Source organism: Ctenopharyngodon idella, chromosome 13, assembly GCF_019924925.1.
Source record: "Ctenopharyngodon idella isolate HZGC_01 chromosome 13, HZGC01, whole genome shotgun sequence".
In the NCBI taxonomy this organism is placed as follows: Eukaryota; Metazoa; Chordata; class Actinopteri; order Cypriniformes; family Xenocyprididae; genus Ctenopharyngodon; species Ctenopharyngodon idella.
Genome location: NC_067232.1, coordinates 24,387,934 through 24,412,738, shown reverse-complemented (window position 1 = coordinate 24,412,738; position 24,805 = coordinate 24,387,934). Strand labels below are relative to the sequence as shown.

Sequence of the window (24,805 nt, the reverse complement as noted above, 5' to 3'; positions counted from 1 at the left end):
CAACAGATAAAAAATCAAAACCTGACCACTTCTGCTAGAAATCCAATAATGGGCCGTTGTTGGATCTTCCATCAGGTCAATGATCCAAAACAAACATCAAAATCAATACGAAAATGGGTCACTGAGCACAAAATGAGGCTTTTGCCATGGCCGTCCCAGTCCCCTGACCTGAACCCTATTTAAAATGAGTTGGGTGCTTTTCAATTCAAACATGCTTAAGTTCTAAAGATTTGTAATAAATATATCGGTAACCTCCTTCCTTCAAATTCAGGGCATCCCAAAAGCAATGTACTGTATGTACTATGCTTTTGGGAAACGTAGCCCTGTTGGATTTGGTGGATTTCATTGGGAAAAAGCAATAATAACAAAATTATTTTAAACCATGATAATTTTTATTATGATAACCCAGTTTTAAAGTTCCCTTACATTGCAGAAAGATGTGAAATATAAAAAGCAATTCTTTCCAAATAAATTAATCAAAGGATTTCTCACAACCCACAACGAACCCAAAAATACAGCATTGTGGCATACAGTAAATGATATGTAGGTGAAATAAAATGATGGCACAGAAGATGCAGATTAACACTGAACAGAATCAGATACATAAGAGCAAAGTTTTGGCATTGTATCTGCAATTATGAATTGTAATGTTACTTGCCTAATAAAGTACCAAAAATAATCATATTCAAACAAGATTTTCAGGAATATGAAGTGATGTCATCTTGCAAAGATGTTCACAGTTACATAAAAAGAGCAGCTTTGCTTAAAAAGTTAGAGTTCATTCAATAATCTTCAAATGTAAGAAAAAAAAAAAAAACATAAGTACAATAAAAACAGGCCTTTTCATACTTCTCATCCTGAATATGGGTCATACAAAACATTCTATTGTAGCAAAACTTGCATACTAAATATTTTTCCTTTGATTTCATTGATACAGATATTGTAACATTGATTTTTGAAATGAACATGAGCAGATTAAAGTAAAATTAACTAATAAGAATACCAAATTGGAATATACAGTGCATAAAGTACTGTAGGTCTTTTCTCACGAGCGGTTTGGTTTTAATACGGAGTCTTCCTCTGCTCAGACTTTTGGAGCATTTGATTTAATTCATCCTGTCAGAGGAAACCCAAAAATATCCCAGCAGCCCCAGAACATTCACATGCAGTAGTATTAACACATTCAAGTGAACGCAGAAGGATTATTATTCCCTGGTATATTTCCAAAAGGGGAGAATGAGTAAGGTTGCCCTCTAGTGCAATTGTGGAGAATGCAGGACTGACACCTGGGCAAATAAGAGTAATACATTCAACAAAAGTACCATGGTCATTTTAATGACTGTCATGTACAACTGTCATTAAAATCCGGTTATATTTATGCTCCTCATCCTGTACTTTACTTTAAAACTAATTATAGACAATATATCAATATGCACCCATTTTGTCTATGCAAATATTGAAGGGAAGCATGCTTTTCACAAATACCTTTCATAGATAATGCACAGTTCTGGAGGAATCATCATTCCAGTAGTTAAAACAAATCCTCTGATTATCTTTAATAACTCACTCTCTTGAACATACCCACATAAAAAGAAGGCAAACGGCATATACAGTAGTATACAGTTCGGGTAATACGTTCAAGTGGCATTCACGTTTTGTAGAAAGAAGTCTCTTCTCTCTTTCACTGGCACAGGCTGTGAGTGGCAAATGCACCTTCATCTGTCGGTCCGTCATTTAACATTTGCTATTTCTGGATGTAAATGATAACGATGCATAGAGTTCCCACAAGGCCAAGGGCTTGGATACCAAGGAACCAGAGAAGCAACCAAAACACCAGCACGACCACAGGCTCCACGATCTTCTCTCCGAAGTAAAGCTGGGTGAAACCAAGACCCCTCAGACACTTATTGAGCTCCCCGAACAGAGTGCCCATCTTCTCACAGTCGTCCACCAATGGAGCCTCTGCCGCAGGTCCTTCTGCTGCCTGTGGCTCTGCTGTGGAGCCATCATGTGGTATTTCTCGTCCCCTGAGGTCATTCTGAGAGCAAAGACAGAGTTTGAATAAATTATACAGTGTTTTTTAAGTAACACAAAGCAGAAAGTGGAAAATACTGTAACACCACATAACCGAGTGTGCTTATATGTTTGTATGCACTCAAGCTATATATAGGCAGGCAGTAAACAAGTTGGTACACTTAGGTTTTATTATTTATCTAAGGTAAGCTAAAAAGAGATTGGTGAGGCTTGACAGATTAGAATGAGTGCCTTATGTTATACCTAATGAATGTGACAACATTGCAAAACAGCTATTCATAGAGCAGGCTGTGGAAAGCTGCTGATAAAGAAGGCAGGGCAGTGTCTGAAGTTACAGATAAAACCAACGGAATATGACGCAATTTCCGAGTATAAAGTGAAAGAAAGGAAGACAAATACACTCATGCTACTCTAAAAAAAATGTATTATGATATTTAAATGCAAAATGAAAGAGAAAAGAAAAGAAGACAGCTAAATACTTGTTAGAGCTGTATGAGATCTGACAGTCTTACCTGTTCGCGTGTGGGTCTGACAGCACGCTCGCGCTGGCAATGAAGTTCTTGCGTCCCACATAAGACATCACGATGACATACCGTCGCATCATGTACGATCCGATTAGTACTTGACATATTCCTAAAAACAGAATGATTAATGCTAACCTGAGATAGGGCCGAAGGGCTGAGAACCAGATGGCTGGCTACTGGCGATACTTCCGGTCTTGGCTGTCAACAGAAGGTACATCCTGACGTCATGAGTCACGGTGTGGCCATAAGAAAAAAAGATTTATCATCCATAATATCGGGAATTATTGTACTATGTTTGTTATAATGAAAAAAAAAAAATAATTATATGTTCATTATGTAGATGTAATAGCCCTAAACAAAAACGTTTTCTTTCTTTAAAAAAAAAGGTTTAACTGTCTAGCCTGTTTCATAGTATAACTATTCATTAATAAATCCGCACTAGAAATATAAACTGTTATTGAAGTGCACGGCAGTGTGTCAAAAACCTAGCAAGCCAACTACGTAGACAAAATTTGGGGGCGTCATTTCCGACAGTCGGTTCTTTCGAACAGTTCATTTCAACGAACCGATTAAAAACGAGTCAACTGCCCTTTACATCACACGTAATCACATTTCAGTCAGTCATGCTCATACCTCTCCAGTATATCCATATATCGTTACATATTTCTGTTTCAGTTTTATTAACAGTTATGTTTATTGCAATTTTATTCAGTTTACTCCATGGCAGCCCTGATTCAGCTCATAAAAGTAAGTCAACAAGAAGCTAAATATAATTTGCATTTACAAATTATATTGAGAACTGCGATTCGCGAACGTTTGTGAACTGGTTCTACCAATTCATTATGAAGAGCCGACTCAAAGGAATGATTCATTATCGTATCGGATAGCCAAATCGTGTTCGAATCCTTTTTGGTAGGCGTTTCGTTGAGTTTTGAGACACCGCCTGTGATTCGCTCCCAGCACTGTGTCAGCCAATCAGAGCGAAGCACTGAAGTGAAGCGTGAACGTCCCTTATGAGGCCTGTGAACGACTCACGTAAAATGGCGACGGCGGAGCCGGTGAGTCAATAAACTTCTCAAAGATTGTTTTACACTTTCCTGCCGTTTCACGCCAAGCTTCAAAACGGCCTTCCTTTAAAAATAAGTTTATACTTAGTTTTAGACTAAAGTGACTTTTGAATTTCATCCTCTCTAAACTTTTAAAAAGTTTTTCGGCATGTTTGAATGGTATGGCTCAACAAGTTTGGCTGAAAGTTGACAAGGCTTGTTCCAGTCGCGTAAGGCACTTAATTACTTTTCCAGATGTCTGTTCGTCACTACTACCCTTTATGCATTTAGCCACGATTTTCATCTTGTTTAAAAGACAATTCTGGAAGAAAGCATGCCAGTCACAGCACAGCTGTCAAAAACTAAGACAGCGAATGAGGAAAGTGAATTGTAGTGTAACGACACCATGCTGGATCAAACTGAAAGCTGTGTGAAACCACAGTTTATTCACAGATGTTAAAATCTGCGATTAAATTGCCGTGTTTCTAAACTGTTCACTTGAAAGACCCTCATGCTCACAGTGAACACGTATAGCTCTCACACACAGCTCATGCTAGATTAAATTCAAGTTAAGAAAAACTAACAGTGACTATAGTCCTCAGACTAACAGCAGATACAACACAATCACATTAAACTACCAGGTACTGCATTGGTCCCAGGTGTTGAGTCAGTTTTGTTCTCGATGCTTGTGTTAATTTAAATAAATGAAGAAAATAAAGGGACGTTGTTTAGAGTATGTCCTTCTGTGGCGTGTGTGTGTGTCTTCACACTGGCTGCTTTCGTGTGAACTTAATTATATTATGTCAAAACTAATCTTTAAAATTTTCCTGTCCAGGAAATAAACTCAAATTCTTGTAAGAGTGAAGAGGAGAACTCAGAAGAGACCAATCTGGAGATTGTCAGCCCTGAGAGCTACATCAAACACCCCCTACAGAACAGGCCAGTGAATGAATGAATAATGAATAACACAATGTTATTTTCCAATAAAACACTAGTTTCTATATTTATATATTTTTAGTTTTTAATTACATATTTCATATCTATAATTGTATACCTTAAGAGTGTTCTTTAGATTTCATCTGAAAATGTTATTTTTGTTTTTCCCCTAAAGATGGTCTTTATGGTTCTTCAAAAATGACAAGAGCAAAACATGGCAGGCCAACCTCAGACTGATCTCCAAATTTGACACAGTAGAGGATTTTTGGGCGTAAGACCTTTTTTAAGCAAGAGATAAGCATACATTTAACTTTTCCCCCCCCCCAAATTACTTGACCAGTTTATGAATCTCTTCTTTAAAGGCTTTACAACCACATTCAGCTCTCCAGTAATTTGATGTCAGGATGTGACTACTCTCTTTTCAAGGTAGGATTCCCTCATAACTGCTGTGTAATTTAAGGGATAATTCACCCAGAAATGAACATTTTATTACCATCATCAGCTTTAAATTAAAGCTCTGTGAAATTTTACCCAACATTATCATGATTTTAGGAACTAACTGACCCTTTGCTAAGCCGCACCAAAATATTACTGACCAGTCATTCTGGGCATCTGTTGTCATCTGCCATGTTATCTGATGAGCTGTTGTTCTTTTATAACTTAAGTCAGTGGGGGATGTGTGTTTGGATTGACTTTACAAAAGCGATCCAAAAATATAATAGTGAAATCGAAATCAAAAAAAAAATGTTGAGCATTTTATGCTGTGCAAGTTGATGTTGCTTATTAATTAGCATTAATTTTACATAGACATACTTTGTCAGGTTTTACCTTTTTTTTTATGAGCACATGTACATTGTTGTTCTATTCATGGAGATCTCCAGTGGAATGTAACCATGGAGGATGAAGTTTAAGGGTCAGTTGCCGAAAGCATAGCATTTGCAAAATATTGTTTTTGTATTTTTATTCTTTTTTTGTAAGTAGATTGTTGCTCGCTGTTTTCTAGAGGTAGTGTACTAGATACTCCAGATTACTGTGGACTTTGGTATGTGCTTGGGTTGCAGGATGGTATTGAGCCCATGTGGGAGGATGAGAGGAATAAAAGAGGAGGCCGCTGGCTCATCACTCTCAACAAGCAGCAGAGGAAGTATGACCTGGACCGCTTTTGGTTGGAAACTGTAAGAGTTCTGAGTTAGTCACTGAACGCCCCCTCAACATGCACGCAAGTAATTCATGTGCTTCTGTAGCCCTGACTCACAAACATTTACCTGTGTCTTTCCTACAGCTGCTGTGCCTCATCGGTGAGGCCTTTGACGACTACAGCGATGATGTGTGCGGGGCTGTGGTCAATATCCGAACGAAAGGAGATAAAATCGCCGTCTGGACAACTGATTACGAGAACAGAGATGCTATAACGCACATAGGGTGAGAGACTCATGCATTCACGTTATATATAAATCAGAGGTGCCCAGTCCAGTTCGTGGAGATCTACCTATAGTACCTGCAAGCGTCTGTAATGATCAAGTGCTCCTGAAGATCTTAATTAGCTGGTTCAGCTGTGTTTGATCAGGGTTAGGGCTGAACTTTGCAGGAAGGTAGATTTGCAGGAACAGGATTGGTCACCCCTGATATAAATAGCCGCTTTTCCACTGTCGGACCAGTGCGAGCCAGGGCTAACAGCGTGCCAAGTGGGGACATTAGCCTCGGACCTTGAGCACAGAGGCCAAAATCAAGTTGTATTTCCACTGTCGGACCAGTAGCCCTGCGGCTCTAGCCTAAAACCCGCCTTTAAAACACGCCTCCAGAGAACAATGTCATACAACCCTACCGTTTCACTAACTAGCTAGATCTCAAAATGAGCATGACAGAAGTGAATGTTTAGCCTTTACTTAAAGACTTAAGATTATTTGACCAATGCTTTACAATAATAATTGTAACAGTGACTGTAATTTGTTAATTTGTGTCAGGAGTGCACATCAATCATGCTGAATCAAACTATTTTTTTACTATTTCACATAGAAAGAGAACACATACCTATTCGGTTGAGCCTGCTTCCATTTATTTGCGATCACAAGAATGCACAAAACAACTCTGTTAAGGCTTTTAAGTCCAAAGGCTTACACGTTTAGAATAATAGTGATAAAATATCATATGTTTACATCACATTTCTGAGCATTTCTATTAATTTTTCCACGAAATTAATCGATGATTGCGATCTGAGGAGGTTTGAGCAATCTCTCCCGTCTCATTATACTGTTACCCTTTCAGTCGGAGCAACAGAAGGTGTTCACAGACACAGACAGAAAACAGGAGTTATTAGTTATACGAGTTAACCGGAGTGTGTGACATATATGCGGATGGATTAGTCTGGTATCAACAAAGGCACAGGGAGGGAAGAGACGGATAAAATGCGAAACCAAATAAATCGTATATGATTTGTACGTTCTTCAAGCAGTCTCTGTTATTTTCCAAAAATGTGTGTATAATCACAATGATTAGCATAAGTAGCCTTTAGCATCGCATATAAATATATTTCAGCCTCATACGGTGATCAGAATCCCCATCGAATCGCAAGGAAGTTATTTCAAACACTTGCTGTTGTCTGAAAGCGAGTTGTGAGCAGAAAATTGTTTAAAGTGTTGAAGTTACCTGGTATGATAACATGGGAAATGAGCAGCGGTGTTAACCCTCTCCTGACTCCGCCTTTGTTCATGACCATTCCTCAAGCCCCAGTTGGCCCGCTTTGGACCAAGGTATTTGGTGGGCCAAAAACCCCTGGCCATTAGCCCCGAGGAAGCCCCAATGAACCCGATCAAGCCCCGGAAGTGACAGTGGAAATGCAACTGGCCCTGGCAGACACTAGCACACTTGCCTTTGGCCCGACAGTGGAAACATGGCTAATGCAATGTGTAATTGTGTTTGTTTGGCAGGAGGGTGTACAAGGAACGGTTAGGCATCCCTATGAATATGACCATTGGCTACCAGTCTCATGCTGACACGGCCACTAAGAGTGGCTCCACTACTAAGAACAAGTTTGTGGTCTGAATATCTTCAAGGGCCTGAATCTTCTCTCTCTCTCTCTCCATTCTGTCTCTTTCTCTGCCTCTTAAAACCAAAGCAACAAAAACATACTGGACTCAAACTGCCATGAAACCCCTGCAAGTACACTTTTTTTTTTCCCCAAAAGCCCTTCACAAACACACTCCTGGACTTCTGCTTGTACAAATGATGAGGATTGCAGCACAGGCAAAGTTTGAAAATAACAGTGTTGCTTGTTACATTCACACACATTTAATAAGTATTACTTCTGTATCATGCTACACTACACATGTTCCCACCAAACATTAACACATCACTACACAGTTTCCCTAAGAAAAAATGAGTACGCAAGTCACATTCAATGTTTACCCCTGACAAGTCTTGTTCAGAGTTATTTAAGTATTTAATATTTTTTTTAAAGAAATTGTCAATTTATTTAATGGCAGAGGAAAGGAAATGTCTGTGTTCTTTTATCCAGCAGCTTTGCTGCTTCAGTGCACATAAAGTGAACATAAACATTTTAATTTATTCAGATTAATCCTCTACATTTCACTGAGATGGTATTTGGCGATTGAGTGTATGTAATCAAGCTAATCTACATAGATCTGCCGCCTTTAAGCATTAACATGATTAAATTTGGGGGTTTGCAATTCAAGATAAGTGTTTTTTTATATTGTGAATTTTCGATGCAATCATAAGTTTACATTCCTTGTTAGAACAGTAAACTGTGGGACTTTTTTGCAGTGCTGTAACACAATTGTGCTTGTCTGGATGTCATTGGCTTGATTTGGCTCTTCAAAAAGATAGCAGCATGATCAAATAGGCCCTGAAAATAAAATAGATTCATGTCGATTCAATTTATTTCACTGAAGAGGGGGAAAGGCGTCTTGGTATTCATCACCACAGTGAAGCAGGATGTTAATGGGCAATTCATTATTTATTCGAACATCAAATCTCACCAAAGTAGATAACAGAGGTTGAGAAATCTTGACTAATCTTGTCTGTCTATCATTTGTCTGTCTGTCTATCTGTCTGTCTGTCCTTAAGTGTTATTGGTTTTTGTTGAGTTCAAAATGTTTAACATTCAGATTTGAAATCTCACAATCAGTAACCTAATCACTGTTGAGTGTGTGTGTGTGTGTGTGTTTTTTTTTTTTTTAGAGAGACAAACCTTGTTTGCAGTCTTTACCTGGAAGTTTGCAGTACACTATTCCTCAACCCATCACCACTCAGTCTAGTGTCAATGCAAAGCTTGATCGTGCTCAGTCACATTATTTTCTGAATCCAATATTAGTATCTGTCTGTCTAACTGAATTCATAGAGCTCAGAATATGTTCAAGGTATCATGCCGTAGACTTTGAACAGTGCTGAATGATATTGCACCAGAATGTCACCTGATACTGGCTGCTAGAGCAAGGACGAAGGGTTACTGCAGGCTCATAGAAAGAGAATAAATAATTATTCATTAGCCAGGACTTTGTTCAGAATCAAACCGGTGTTCAAACTAAGATTTTTTTTTTTTTTTATTTATCTCAAGGACAGTTGATCAACACAGGGATTTTGTGGTTCTGTACTTTTTCCCCCTCTAAGATCTTTTTAATGTTTGAAAGAATTCTCTTATGTTCACCAAGGATGTGCATTTATTTGATCAACACAGTAAAAAAAAAAAAAAAAGCGTAATATATGTTAAAATAGCTGTTTTTAATTTTAATATATTTGTTTTTAACTTTAATTATATTTAATGTATATTTTAAATGTATTTCTGTGATGGCAAAGCTGAATTATCAGCATCATTACGCCAGTCTTCAGTGTCACATGATCCTTTAGAAATCATTCTAATATGCTGATTTGCTGCCCAAGAAACATTCTTATTATCAATGTTGAAAACGTGCTGCTTAATATTTTTGTGGAAACCATAATACACAAAAGATCTGTCACTTTTGATTAAGTTAATGTATTCATTAATTTCTTTCAAAAATCTTACTGATCCCAAACATTTGAATGGTATGTAGTTTTGTTAGCCATACTCCAATTTTACTACAACATCTGATAAATTTCAATGGCATTTTTATTCTTTCTTTCAAGGATAATCTTGCCAGGAACTGATGTCTTAACCTGAGTCTTGAGCATATAGACAATGTAAACATACTGCAAAGACATTATCTTTTTAATTGATGATTCATCGATCTGTCTACTTAATCTAGTAAATTTTTTAGTCAAGCTGCGTGAGCATGTTTACAATTGTAGAGCTTTTTTAAGCTTTGGTGTGAGGAGGAGTATGTGTCCTGTTGATGCATTGACCACCGGTTTCACAGACAAGGCTTAAACTAGTCTCAGACTAAAATGCATGTTTGAGCTGTTTTAACTGAAAGCAACTTTTTACTGATATGTCTTACTAAAATATGTCAGTGTCATTGTTTTGTCTCAAGATAAACACCAGTAATGTTTTTTTTTTCCTATTGTACGTTTATAAAATCTACTTAAATATCGTAACTAATGAACTAATCCTGGCTTAAGCTAAGCCCTGTCTGTGAAACCAGGCCTTAATGTCTTATAATTTAATGTTTTGTTTGGTAACACTTTACAGTAAGGTCTCATTTGTAAACAGTAGTTACTACATTAGCTAACATTAACTTTAAAAAGCATTAATCTTTGTTAATTTAAGTTAATAAAAATAAGTTATTCATTGTTCATGTTGGTTAACAGTGAAATTAATCAAAAGTGCCCCTCTCAGACAAATGGCAATGATAATATTGTGGTCAATAAAACGAAATGCATGACAATAATGTGTACAATAATAACGAGTCGCTCAAAGGCCGAAAAATTCCTGTTTATTTTTACATGAGTCGTTGCCATAACGTGTTGCTATGGGTTGCGTGCGTTTTGATTGGCTGACTGATTTTCCACAGTCCGTACGAAACCTAGCCACTCGAGCCGCTCGATGGAAGAAAAAAATAAACCAAACAATTTTTTTTTAAACTTTTTTTTTTTTCATCAATAATCAAAGCAAGTGTGTCGATTTAATTAAAAATCTATATATTACACATTTTAAAATATTACATAATTCATCAATGTCCGTTTGTCATGTATAATACACCAACCAATCGTGATATGGCACAAGAAGTTCAAATTTCATTGGTCAGTGTGAAGTAGAGCGGTAATTTTCCGTTCATTAAATCGGTTGAAAATTACATGGACAGACGAGCTTGCATTTGTGGAGCGATTTCTGCGGTTTGTCTCATTTTATAAATCAAATTGCATCGCTGACAAAATGGATGTTAACTGACTACAACGCGCTGCACAAAGTAAGTATTCTATTCATTTACTGCATTTATGTTTACTATTTGATGAAACTATCATAGTTAATGAAGCCCAAGTGCCACCTACAGGCCTATTTTGTGAAGTGTAGGCTGGCGAAATGGTGACGTGAAAGGACTTTATTATATAATGTTTGATAATTATGCAGCATTATGAAGTCTCTTAAGCTCATCCTGCATTTATTTGATCAAAAACAGCAATAGTGTGAAATATGATTACAATTTAAAATAATAGTTTTCTATTTTAATATACTTTACTATTATTCCTATAAAGAATCCTGGAAAAAAAGTATTACAGGTTATAAAAAATATTGAGCAGCACATTTGTTTCCAACACTGATAGTAAATCAGCATATTAGAATGATTTCTGAAGGATCATGTGACACTGAAGACTGGAGTAATGATGCTGAAGATTAAGTTTTGCTTCACATAAATATATATTTTTGGTGATTTCAACATTAATGCATTTTTAGGGTACGTTTACACGACAGTGATGTTAAAAAAAAAAAAAAAAAAAGATTTTTTTTTACATCGCTGTTGTGTGTAAGTACCCTAAAATGTATTAATGTTGAAATCACCATTATGATTAATAAATGCTTTAGAAATATTTCTCATCGTTCATGATAACAAAACGAAACCTTATTTTAAAGTGTTACCATTTACTTTGATGGCTTGTTCTGTTGTGTTGCTGTGTGATCTTTTTGCATTTGGTATCTTTACCACGTGGCTTTAATGGGGTTTCAACATTTGATCACTGAACAGAGAGATGCTTTAATAGTCGAACAAACAACGTGGGAGGGTCCCAGACAAAATCAAACTTGACAACTACAAAACTCATTTTGTGATGGCCATAAAAGACTATTCTGGTTTATTTAATGGCTGCGATCCAGGGTCACTAATAATGATACAAGATGTCAATAGTTTTTAGTATCATTTTGATGTCTTCTGGATGTTTGTGTGGTACTGGCCAGCAGGATAATGAGATGCCAGTCTGATGGGCTGTTTGAGCTTCCTCACTTCACACCTCTAGCATCTCTAATGAGAGACCCTTGAATCAGTCTTAGTGACCCTCACAAAACTCTAATGAGGAGCACGCAGTTTGTTCACCAATTACCGGTCTGAAGCAGATGTAGTTATGCAGTGTTGAAATCTTAATTTAGATGTCTGTTTTTCATGTAGTCTGAATACTTGTTATGTGCGCATATACATACTCTGAGATGAAAGCCAGGTCTTTGAAAATGGAGGACTCTTATGAAGAAAAAGCTAATAACAATCAGACCTCTGAACTGAGATGAGACGAAGATGGGCAGTGAGGGTATTATACAACCGCCCTAAAAAGGAAAAGAGCTACCAGGCATATCTTTGACATTAAACCCCATCCAACCTCTGAATACCATAGTATAAATGGTTATTCACTAGGCAGGATGCTCTTAGGCTAAGTCATGTCTTATTACTTTACATGTTTGTTCTTCCCTCTAGCTACCAGAGAGCATGAAAGCATTTTCGTTGTTACAGCAATTCTGGCATGTGGCTTGGGGTTTTTGCCAAACATTTTCAGTATTTCAACAGTGGATGGCTGTGGTGTAAGTATACAATATGCATGTAAGGAGAGATTTTATATATATAAATTTATATTACTGATAATTTTTTAATCTAGAGATATTAATCTCTAAATATTTAATTTTCAGTGTATTATAATCAGTCATCTTTTTAAAATCAACATCAAACTTTTAGGTTAAAATGTATATAATATTATGCATTTTAATATATTTAATGTATATATTAAATATTTGGGAGTGTATCTTTGATATTGTAATTTGTCACCTTTTTGTGCTTTTGGCCTTTACTAAATTGCCCTGCAGTGTGTCAGATTCATTTTTAGAAGCATAAATATTTCATGTCTCTCAATTAATTAATATGACTTTATAAAAGATGCAAGCAAAGTAATTATTTAAAAAAAAAAAAATGGCAAGATGCCTTGCCTTTTAAAATAGTTTTAGATTGATTATATACATATTTCCTGTGAACTTTGTTTGCATATACACCTGACTATCACACCAACAGGGACTGTAGTGACATTACATTTTAAATAAGACATTATGTACTACATAATAATGTCTTATTTAAAATGTAATGTCATTACAGTCCCTGTTGTAGCTGGTCCCCCCTTTTCAGCTATAGTTTCCACTCTTCTGTGAAGGCTTTCCACAAGATTTTTGAGTGCTTCTGGGAATTTTTGCCCATTCATCCATAGAGGATTTGTGAGGTCAGGCACTGATGTTGGATGAGAAGGCCTGCCTCGCAATCTCCGTTCCAGTTCTTTATGGACCTTGCTTTGTGCACTGGGCACAGTCATGCTGGAATAGAAAAGGGCCTTCCCCAAAGTTGGAAGCATATTGTCCCAAATGTCTTGGTATGCTGAAGCATTAAGATTTACCATTATCCCTCCTCGATCGAACATTATAGTTGGCACAATTCAGTTTGGTAGGTAACATTCTCAAAGCATCCGCCAAACCCAGACTTGCCCATCAGACTGCCAAACAGAGAAGAGTGGTCCGTCACTTCACAGAAAACGTTTCCACTTATCCAGAGTCCAATGATGTGAGGCTTGCATGCAGCTGCTCGGCCACGGAAACCCATTCCATGAAGCTCCCGCCGCACAGTTTTTGTGCTGATATTAATGCCAGTGGAAGTTTGGAACTCTTGAAATCAGCCCAAACAGCATTGGTGACTTTACATGTAAAATTCAAATTCATAATTCAACACCATTGTAATGTAAATGAGTATTTTCTCCTTAAAGCTGCAGTGAAAAAAAGACAGTCTCAAAAACGCGGTTTGAAATCGCTGGAGTTTGTGACGTCACAAACTACCTCGTAACCAATCACGTCAACGTGCCGGCGGGATTTAGCATATCATTAACTATGCTCTTAAAAAGGGGAGTCTCAAGAGAAGCCAGGTTATCCCAGTATGTTTTTCTTTTGATATGAAAAATCGTGTAGATTTACGAATATGGTGGGTGTATATTACGATGTTATGATGAACTGTATGCCTTTCTCCACTGACGTTCTGAGTTGTTCAAAGCATTTGTAAGGACACCGATTTTTAGAAGGCAGCTGTCTGACTCTGACATGGCGAACGGGAACATGGTTTGTGTAACATTAGCAACACATTAATAGCTGTTTGATAACATAGTCAAACAAAAGGCTTATCATATTAATTACCGTTATGTGTCTGATGTTGTAAAGAGCGATACCGTTGTGCAGCGTTTACCTCAGTAAAATTGACCAAGCGGATCTCTGAGCTGGCATGAGCAAGTGGAGGTGGGGCTAATTTGCATATTCATAGATCCGTGTATACTAAATGAGGCAAGGGTGTAGAGTTACATTCATACTATTTTAAGGCATGAAGAAATTTTTTTCACAGGACAAAATGTTTAAATATGTTATTTTGGTGATCAAAGATGAGTTTTAAAGGATAAAATTAGGGGGGACTTTAAAACATGTTGAAGTAGTAAACAGTTATTTTAAAATGTAACAATATTTCGCAATATTACTGTGTTACTTGACCAAACACATGCAGCCCTGGTGGGCATAACAGACTTCTTTCAAAATCATTAAAAAAAATCTTACTGACCCCAAACTTTTGAACTGTATAACACACTAAGGTTTAGAGAAATTCTAAAATTCAAGTAAATTTTCAGTCAGACTGTTATACTTGAAGACATTTGTTTGTAATTAGGAAAAAAAATTGTGAAAAAATTAAATTGCTTATGTTTAGATGTAGTGGTATCCTCAGTTACATGCTTAGATAATTGGCCCTTATACAATATGCACTTTGTGCAGGAGTTTCATCTGCCAATAACTTAAATGTGAAAGTAATATACTTGAGCGTTTGGGAGGGAAGATTGTGGGATACAGATCTGTGAATATTATGATTAATGGCCACAAGATGGAGACTCAACCTTCACTTTGTCTCTGCCAATTAGTCACCCCCTCACTGACTTGAAGAGCTCGTGCCTGTAGAGATCACTGCCACTGCTCAAGTTCAGATGACTTTTCTGTTTGTTTGACAAATCATATGTTTGTATTTACTTGTCTGTTGAAATTTAATCGCACATTTGCTTGGGGTAAAATGAATGCTAAACGGTTATGCATACATATTTTTAAAATAATACTTCCTGAATTCACTATGTCATGTTCAGGTATGAATGCTCGCTGTTTACAGATGCTTCATAAATCACAGTCCGGGTCTTACAGAAGGGTGATTCATGTACAGATTTGTATCTATTTGCCTTGTTCTTTAGATTTATATTTGTACTGCCCAATAATTATTCCATTTTCTAAAATGTCTCGCTCAATATCCGAGCAGCATGACCCCTAAATGCTTTCCTGGCTGTTATTAGACCTCTGACAGATGAGTTTCTGTTTCTTTTATGAGGCAAGGGGTGAGAAACCGAATTGTCCGCATCTCGGAAACGGCACTCTGTCACACACGCTGTTAAGTGTGTTTCAGTGGATAGGATTGCTCGTGGCAGGAGTCCCTCGAGGGCTCGTTTTGATGTGCTCTGATGGTTTCCCATAGCAACCGACTGGCCAGTGAACGGCTACATATGGAGTGTGTGAGAGTTGAGGAAGTCTGTTCTGTTCACACTTAAACTCTGACACACAGCGCTGCACGATTCTCACTATAGGTGCTTCTTTTAACACGGCAGACGCGTGAAGAGACGTTAATGAATGCATTTCACTTCAGGCTCCTTTATTTCATGTCAAATTGCGCCGTCGCATCTCTTGATGCTTTCAAACAAAGATGCCTGAAATGATCAAACGTGCAAAGAAACATCAAAGCGTCTCCTGCATAATTAAATTGGTTGTTTTTACATTTGTTTACTTTGGAATGTTTCATTTTTTATTCATAAAGAAGAAGTAAAACAATTGTCTCTTCAAATGTTGTTGTCAGTTCAGTGAATAAAGTCAGTCTGTTTGGGCTCATGCAGGCTGACAGTGATTCAGAACCTTAAAGGGTTTGTTCACCCAAAAATGAAAATTATCCTATAATTTACTCATGCTCAAGCCATCCTAGGTGTATATGACTTTCTTCTTTCAGTCAAACACAATCAGAGTTATATTAAAAAATATTCTGGCTCTTCCAAGCTTTATAATGGGAGTGAATAGTAACTGAGATTTTAAAGCCCAAAAAAGCACATCCATCCATCATAGAAGTAATCCATATTGCTCCAGAGGGTTAATAAAGGCCTTCTGAAGAGAAGCGATGTATTTTTGTAAGAAAAATATCCATATTTATAACTATAAAGAATCACTGGCTTCCGTAACTGAGTCGATTCCAGCGGAACAGTGAACTTTGATCTGACGCATGACGTTTTGATGAACGCAGAAACGCAGAAGATAGAGCAAAACAAAACATCGGTCAAAAATAAGAAGTCTAAAACAAGAATTTTTAAAGAGAAATGTTGGAGGAGCTTGAGTTTGTTGCCCAATCCTATTTGTTTGAACCGCGAGAGGTGTCTACTCTCACCTAAGCTTACTCTACTCCTACATCCTACGTCATACGACAGAACTCGACTCTCTCGTGAATGCGTGGACAGACATTACTGGAAGCTAGTGGAGCCGTATGGATTACTTTAATGATGGATGGATGTGCTTTTTTGGGCTTCAAAATCTTGGTAACTATTTGCTTCCATTATAAAGCTTGGAAGAGCCAGAATATTTTTTAATATAACTCTGATTGTGTTTGACTGAAAGAAGAAAATCATATACACCTAGGATAGCTTGAGGGTGAGTCAATTATGGGTTAATTTTCATTTATGGTTAAACTAACCTTTTAACCCAACATGTCCTCCAACCAATACGCCGATATAAGTCATTTGTCACTTCCCTGAAATACGACCCATAGGAGCGTTTACTAAAGTTGCGCCCCTTATCGACAACAGGACACTTTCATTTTAATGCACTGTACCCTTTTATCTGCATCATATTTCTGGTTTTGCTTAGCTCAATTGGTAGAGCATTGCAATATACAACAATATGCGATCATTTGATCGTGGGTTTGATCCCAGGGATCGCTTGTGCTCATAAAGTGTATATGCACTATAAATCACTAAGGGTAGGTTTAGGGTTGGGGTAGGTGTAGTCGTTAATAAAAACGACTCTAGGGTCGTTTTTTGGAGGAGGACAGTCTCTTTTAACCATGTAATTTCTCCACCACTGGAATTGAAAAAATAATTTTTGTTACTGTTTTCAAACAGGTTTCCTAAACACTGCCTTACTGTCTGCACCATCTGTTCTAGCAGCTAGTCCCACCTTAACCTCGCACTATTAGTTCATCAGAAGGCTCTTCTTTTTCATATAACGAAAAAAAGAGTAATTTTACAAAGTTTTAGGAGTTACAAAGTGTTTAAATACAGGAGAAAAGGCCCGTTCACACTAAGAATGATAGCTTAACAGTCTATATTAGCATCCATACCAACACATGCTAATGTTCTGTTTATTATAAGCGTGCTCTGCTGTTGTTGTCCGCCGCTTTAAATGCTTGAGCTATTTAAAGTCAGGTGAATTCTGACTGGCTCTCAGTGTTTTTATTGTTCATCAGCTGGAAAAATGGTTTTGCAAGTGATTTCAGCAGTTTTGTTCCTTTGTCATTATCATTGAAGTTGTGGTGTGGACTTCCTATTCTCATAGAATTAAAATGATTATTAAAACTGTTTAGTTATCATTATAGTTATCATCCTTGGTGTGAACAGGCCTTAAATCCCCTAAATCTTTAATCCAAGTGTGAACGGACTACAGGAGTCACTCATGGATGCTAACAGATTAGCCTGTTTGGCGATTTTTGACCAAAGTAATATTAGCAACCAGAGGTATCTGCTCATCTCAAAAGTTTTTCCATTTCATTCAGCTCCTCTTTTTAAACAGCCTGCTGTCTTTGGACAGTAATGGATCGCCCTTAGACCACAGAGCTAGCGGAGAGAGACAGGTGTGGATGTCAAAATTGCGGATGAGTCAAGACACGTACCTCAGTCTGTAATTTGCCAGCACTCCTCACGGTGAAAGAAGACCCTCATCGACAGGCTGTCAGTTTCCAAAAGAGAGAGAAGCATTACTGCATTAACAACTAGTTGTTCAGTTCTGTACACTTTTTTTTTTTTTTTTTTAGGTTTGATATAAATTTGGTTACTACTACCTGTAATTTCTAAATGAATTTAGGTGTAGAATGCAGCTGTCCCTCTCATAAATTACCAAATTCAGTGTGTACCCAGAGATAGAGCAGTCAAACGAGGAGTGACTTTGTATAAAGGCCCGTTCACACCAAAAACGATAACTATATTTGCGTCCACACCAACGAATGATAACGGTGTGTTTATTTTAAGCTCACTTGCTGCAGTTTCAAAGTGAGTACAACATGTTTTTGCTGTTCTTGTTGCATTTACACGGCTTCAACCAGCAGATGTCCTCAGCATGCTACATTTTCGAGTGAATAGCTAGTGTAATCGATCTAATCTAACAGTGAATTTAGCTGACGAAGTCAATATAGTGAAATAAAAACAATGCCTAGTCTTTTTCACTGCAACTTCAAAGCAAGACAATGTTATCGAAACTAGCTCTGGATACCTGAGGTAATTTTATGTTACGCTGTTTGCTAGCCTGGCATAATGATCTCATCTTTAATATTTTTCATTATTTATTCAGAGGGTATGACTGATTGTTTACCATATATCAATTTTCTTTAAAGTATCCTTGAAAATGGGGTTTGAATTGTCAAACAATTGTGGCTTTTTCTGGACCTCGGAGATTAACTTCGTCGTCTGCCATTTTAAATGCGCGAGCCCTTAAATTAGAATGGATTCTGATTGGCTGTCAGTGTTTTATCATTCAACAGCTGGAAAAAAGTCATTCTGAAAGTGAACCCAGCGATATTGTTTCTCTATATCATTATCGTTACAGCTGTGGTGTGAACAGTGCTATTCTTTTATATTTAAAACGATTTTTAGAACTATATCTTTATCGTTATCTTTATAGCTATTGTTCTTGGTGTGAACGGGCCTTTAAGCTCCAGTGTGAATGTAATGCTTCTTAAGTATGTTCGCTTCCTGACATGTGTAATACTAAACAGACATATAAAAGTAATAGAGTTTGCACTTTTCCTCTCACCAAACCGAATGCAGTTGTCTTTGACTCTTCCTATTACTGTAATGTAGTAAAAAGTCTGGCTTTCCCAATCTTCACTGTAATTGTCTCTGGGTGTATCCGGCTTTGCATGTGTGGGATTCCTGCTCCTGGAATGTGCAATCACAGTAAGCTTTCATCTCTTTGATATCAGATCAGCATGACAGAATCAGATGATAGAGCTCTACAATTACAGCTGCACCTTTGAAAACACATTTGGCATTCGACAGAGCACATGCTGCATACATTGACGCCCCAGATACCGTTGACTAACTCGTTACTATCACATCATATACATCGACGTTTCATCTGTATGGCCGACGACCTCTTCAGTCAATTACTCTCTTGTTAGCGAGGCTTAAAGCTGATGGGGAGTGGCTTAATTATAACACCCACTACATTGTGCACAATTACAGGCTGTAGAGTCCTTTGTTTAGTATGTAGAATAAAGAGCCTGTCATACTCCCAACGGCAGATTGCCATCTACACCATGTTAATGGGAATTAGACATGGCATTTCATGTTACCTAAAGTACCATAAGGGATTCTGCCCTCACTTTGTCCACTCTGCAGGGTTTCGAATTAAAGCTCACATTGCTGGACAAGGCGAGTGCTTTGTAATCTTAGAAAAGGCGGCGAGTTTAAGGCATTTGGCTGTAGCTATTTTAATCTGAAGGCTGGAGCATTAAGTCAGACGCACGATAGAGCGGTAGAAGGGCCTCCCCGAGGGCTAGCCGGTTACACGAGTAAAGCTCAAGAGGAGAAAGCGAGAATATGTGCATGCAAATCAGCACCAGTGCCTTTTCAGCTAGTTAGTTCTTTTCTTTTATGCGAAACTGAATCAAAAGTGGCATGCGGTTGTGTCGTATGCCTCTATCTCATGTCATTCACCCTACATTCCCTTCACGGGCGAATATCTCCATGACGACCCCATCCTCTGTCTCTCCATCTCCGGTCTCTTTCGCCCTCTCTCTCCCTCTCTTTCTAGTGTGCGTCATGAAGATGAAAAGTGCCTAATCCCCTTGTGGAACTCAGTCTAACAGACACACATGCAGAATCCTTGCTTTTGGGAAGACGTCACACACAAGCGCGTCACTCTCTCTGAGTGAGCGCGGCTTTACAGCGGGAAGCGGCGGATGGGAAAGGAAGAAGAGAGAGAGAGAGAGAGAGAGAGAGAGGAGGGAGGGTGGCGATAAACGCTTATTGTTCTTGAGGAGCCTGAACTGGAGGTGTGGCATCTGCCGGGCGTTGTCGTGGAGACAGAGTGCTGGCTGTTCCCTCTTCCCCTTAGCTGATCACTCAGACACTGATCACAGGGACACTGATCCTTATGGCATCTAGAACAGCAGCCACAGGTAACCAGCCGCACGCGTTGAGCACGTAAGCCGCCGTACCTATGCTGTGAGGTGTGTGTTTGTGATAGAGTTAAGACTGTTTAAACTGTCAGTGCATGGAGGTAAAGGTAAAAGAAAACGATTAAAAGTGCGTGTTCGCTTGAGACACCCTGCGTGTGGCAGGTGGGAACGGATCAGAGGTGTGTATGTGTGTGCTTTGTGACTCATAAAGGGAAAGTGGTGATGTATTCTGCCAGGGGTTTCAGCGAGCGCTGTTGCGAATTTCCACAGCCCTCTACTGCTGCGCTTTAGTAGAGAGGTGGGAAAAAAGAGAGGCACAGGAGCGAGGGAGACATCACTGCGATATTTCATCAGCGCGGTGCACGTAAGTGTGTCACTAGTTCACTTTGTCTGTGACGGTCAGGTGTCGTTAATGCGCACGGTCTTAGTTAGCGGAGCTCCTTTCAGCAGACGGCAGCCACGGCGATTCTCCCCCCAATGGCTTTCAACGCTTCCGATCTCACGCGCTGATAGACTAGAAGGGCTCCGGACAGTGATGGATGCTGTTCCTAGGTAAAGAGCAAAAAGTGTGGATTTCAAGGGGTGGAGAAGGACAGGTTTGAGGCTGTCAGACATAATAAAGAAGACCTGCCTTCAAGAGAGACACACAGAGCTTTGACTGACTGAATAAGTAAGTAACTTGTCAGGGTGTGATTCACCCATTTGCATTTTCATCTTATCAAAGTGTGTCGTCACATGTAGCGAGAGCACGATTATTTGCTTTAAATCTGGTTAAGACAAAATATAAACTCAGCAGATCTCCAGGATATGCAGTTGCGTTTTCACATCCATTAGGGACTGACGGAAGGGGGGAAAAACGGAGACTGAGTAAATGGACCCGGCAAGTTGATACAAGGCTATTTAGGTGTATAGCGAAGAGAGCGCCTGTTGTATTGTAGGGGCGATATAGAGAACGTCGGATAATCTGATTTCTTTTTAAATGAACGTTTGTGTATGTGACTTTTTGAACTTGGTGTGACTGAATGTCTGAGTGCATATTGTTTTTGAGAGTGTGAATGGATGTTTTGAGAAAGTTTGTAACCAATAGACTCAAGTAAAACCGAACAGTGAAATTAATTAAATGAAATGAGTTTGTTTCACTCAAATAATAAGGAAAGTTTATTGTACTTAATAGAAAAAAGTTGCGTAAACTCAAAATTTTATTGTAGTGAGCTGAACTTAATGTGATTGAGTTGAGTTGCAGCAGATTTCTAATTCCCAGCATGATTTGCGTCAGACTGTATACATAAATGTTGAAATTAAGTCTAAATCTAACATTTAACCAAGATCTGAATGTGATGTTTATGTAAATGAACTGTATGTAATTAACATTAAGATGAGTTGGCCGAGGCTAGGAACTGTGGGAGCGAAGGGATGCCGGTGACGTGATTGTTAATGAGAGACACCTGTTCACCACACTGGCCTTGCTCCGCTGCTTCCACAGCTCTCGGCCCCGCCCCACTTGTTACACATATTTTAAGTTCTACTAACTTAAAAAAATGAGTTATTTACTTAAATGTTTTGAGGTAATAAGTTTCCTAAAATGTTTTGAGTATTCTGAACTTGAGTTTTACAGTGTATTAGGAAGTCAAGTGTAATTAACCCTAAGATCATTCTAAAGTTGCTGTCTACACCCTAATGCCCAATTCAGACTACACGATTTTAGCCCAATTTTGCCATGATATGCGTAGGGTGTCGTGGGGATTTGTAAACGACAATGGGGGTCGGGATGCAAGATTCGATCGTTTCAGCTCGTTTAGTGTGTCATAGTGGACAACAACCGATGCCACGTCTGCGATGCTTCACGACGTCACGACAAAAAGACTAGCATGTTTTTTTTTTTTTTTTTTCAGTCGTCCACGACGAGTTCTGTCACATGTTTGACACTGGCTAATAGGAGCACAGAAGCGCCTTCATACATGCTTTCAAACACACAGAAACGAAAGAGAGACAATGGTAATGTTCCTGCTAGGTGGAATTTTAAAATGGATGAAATGTTTGAGGAGCTATGGCTACAATACTCCAGTGTTAATAATGTTTCCTCAAGGGACTACCGTGACAGAGTGGAAAAAGGTAAATAAAAGTTATGTTACCTCAATTCTTTTTGGAGGAAATCCAAATATCCATACAATCCAGATACAGTATGTGTCCACTTTTGGGCTTTTCTGAGACAAGACAGAGCGAAACACGCTGCTAGCCATTGTTTGTTTATGCTCACGGCACCTTCTGTCAGTCGATAGTCCCGCCTTCTCGATGACAGCACGCATGTGGTTAAAAACGGCAAGCGATGAATATATGGGTAGCAATGTGTAGTCTGACATGTTTCTTGTCCATGACGCAAGATTTTAAGAGTCAAAATCGTATAATCTGACACAGTGACTATCATAACCGACAAAAATATTGTGTAGTCTGAACCCGGCATAACTCCTCCTGATGTATAATCCTTTGTGTCCAACCAGATTAAATCACGTGTATTATCACCTCGCAGAGAAACGGCTATTCTTTACATTCAGTTTTTTTCCCCCACCTTTATACATTTTAGCTCCTAATTAGGCTCTAAAGGGAATGCTCTGTATTGTGGTATTTCACATGGTAATTACCATGTAATTATTATGTAACAAACATAGCACAAATTTCACAGTGTTTAATAGGATTAATCTCTGCTTTACTCTCACTGTAAGCTGCACCAACAGGTCTGTATTGACAATATGTGTGTACTGCTTTTTTTGCTGACACCTTGTACCAACTGAACCATAAAATAAAGTCTTTTTTTTTTTTTTTTTTAGCAAAGCAAAAATGGTTTACTTAGAATAATCCACACTACTTTCATAGAATTTCACAAGTGCTGCAAGAAATGAATGGTATTTTAAATGATTGCTCAGTGAATTAAATCAACTTGTTTTAAATGTAAATGCAAACACTGGAGACATAACATTCTGCTACTGTTTTAAAATGCTTTTAGAGGCATGCAGAAATGCATTGGCATTAACATAAATACATTTTTCTTGTATACTTTTTGTACACCTTGTCTTACACTGCCAAAGTGACTTATTAGAATGTGCATATATTCTATTGTTAAAATTACTCTTCAGCAGGAATGAATCAGGAATAAAGCCATAGTAGCAATTTAGAAACTTCCACTGAAAATATAGTGCTGTCTGAAGAAGAGTTTCATCCAAGTTTACTTAGTAGGTGTGGTTAATAATGAGTGCATTTATTTTCCTTGCTCTTTCTTATTTTATTTATTTATTTTACAATGAATTGGACTTAAACATGTTTTACATTGCTTTTTGTTAAAGTTTACATGTTTACATTTTAACTAAATCTTAACTTTCCCATAGTCATGTCAGGCTCAGGCAGGGCAAGACTGTGTTTGTTGTTGTGAAATGGTTAAAACGAGTAGCCATCTACAGTAGAAACAAGCAGCCAACTAAGAGTAGAGATGTTTCTAGATGCAGAATGGTGGGCACCTATCTCTGTAGTGAAAGGCAGCTCAGCCTCAGCAAACTAGCAGAGATGTACTATGATATGGAAGTAATTGAGAACTAGTGGCAAGTGATGTAAACCCTACTTCCCCCGGGGATTTGTAAATCACAAGTGTGTTTCTCCAGAGCCAAGCCTAATAAGTCTGACAGTTTAGCTGGCTTCATTAAGGATCTTTGAGGGATGCCAACAGGGTTACAAATTAGACACAATAGTGCTAACAATCTGCAGTGTATACTAGGGGCATATGCAGGAGATGTCTAGAACAAGAAGAAGGGATCAGAGCAGTATATGATTTTACCTGCAGCGTTTTTATTTATTTATTTATTTATTTATTTCTAAGTCACAAAGTCTGTGTTCTTTCTCACTCCAAGATCAGTTTATTACAATAATGCAATTGCTTGTCAGCAAGAATTCATCACATACAGTGTTAATAGACAATTAGCAGTCAGCATAAAAAACAGTTGTTAAATATAATTTGAAAAACTATGATTTAAAATACAAACATTTAATGAAAATGAAAAACATGACAATTTTCAAATATGGAAATAAAATAAGTGGTAAATGTTACTTTCGTTTATCAGATTTTTTGGTGCTCTTTGGTCATTTTTGACTGAAAAGTTGTACTTTTTTTTTTTTTTACTTCATCGGAATGGTATGAAACTTGGTAAAGGTTTTGGCACTTGCTATGTGAAAAATAAATAAATAAAAAATCATGGACATGATTCGAAAAGGTCCTGAAAAAGTAGTCACACTTGTGCTCCTCGCGGAATTGAAATGAATGGGAGACGAATTTCATCTAGTGAAAACTTTTGGTACTGCGGCCAAACAAACTCTTACTGAAAGCTCATTTTTT

At 38.0% G+C, this 24,805-nt stretch overlaps 3 protein-coding genes across 9 annotated transcripts in view; 2 read left to right on the top strand and 1 right to left on the bottom strand.

Annotated features, from left to right (window-relative positions):
- Positions 1-370: 370 nt before the first annotated feature.
- On the bottom strand, positions 371-3,061 carry fam241a (family with sequence similarity 241 member A). The gene is made up of 2 exons (XM_051918220.1): positions 2,547-3,061; positions 371-2,038 (listed from the first exon to the last, which is right to left on the bottom strand). The coding sequence occupies exons 1-2, from the start codon at positions 2,661-2,663 to the stop codon at positions 1,745-1,747; spliced, it is 411 nt and encodes a 136-aa protein (XP_051774180.1). The 5' UTR covers positions 2,664-3,061; the 3' UTR covers positions 371-1,744.
- A 202-nt stretch (positions 3,062-3,263) lies between these two features.
- Positions 3,264-8,428, top strand: eif4eb (eukaryotic translation initiation factor 4eb). Of its 3 annotated transcripts, none has more exons than XM_051918219.1 (7): positions 3,264-3,305; positions 4,440-4,543; positions 4,716-4,811; positions 4,903-4,966; positions 5,602-5,715; positions 5,823-5,962; positions 7,468-8,428. In XM_051918219.1, the coding sequence occupies exons 1-7, from the start codon at positions 3,279-3,281 to the stop codon at positions 7,580-7,582; spliced, it is 660 nt and encodes a 219-aa protein (XP_051774179.1). In that variant the 5' UTR covers positions 3,264-3,278; the 3' UTR covers positions 7,583-8,428. The 3 variants fall into 3 exon arrangements, with proteins under 3 accessions (XP_051774179.1, XP_051774178.1, XP_051774176.1); XM_051918218.1 differs by lacking the exon at positions 3,264-3,305 and adding an exon at positions 3,464-3,616; XM_051918216.1 differs by lacking the exon at positions 3,264-3,305 and adding an exon at positions 3,644-3,834.
- A 3,034-nt stretch (positions 8,429-11,462) lies between these two features.
- The window catches only part of lingo2b (leucine rich repeat and Ig domain containing 2b), a 32,754-nt gene continuing 19,411 nt past the window's right edge, over positions 11,463-24,805 (top strand). The window contains exon 1 of one of the 5 annotated variants that reach the window (XM_051918204.1): positions 11,463-12,476. In XM_051918204.1, coding sequence (XP_051774164.1) covers positions 12,336-12,476 — 141 coding nt within the window. In that variant the 5' untranslated portion in view covers positions 11,463-12,335. The other 4 variants (XM_051918207.1, XM_051918205.1, XM_051918209.1 and 1 more) reach the window with 4 other exon arrangements.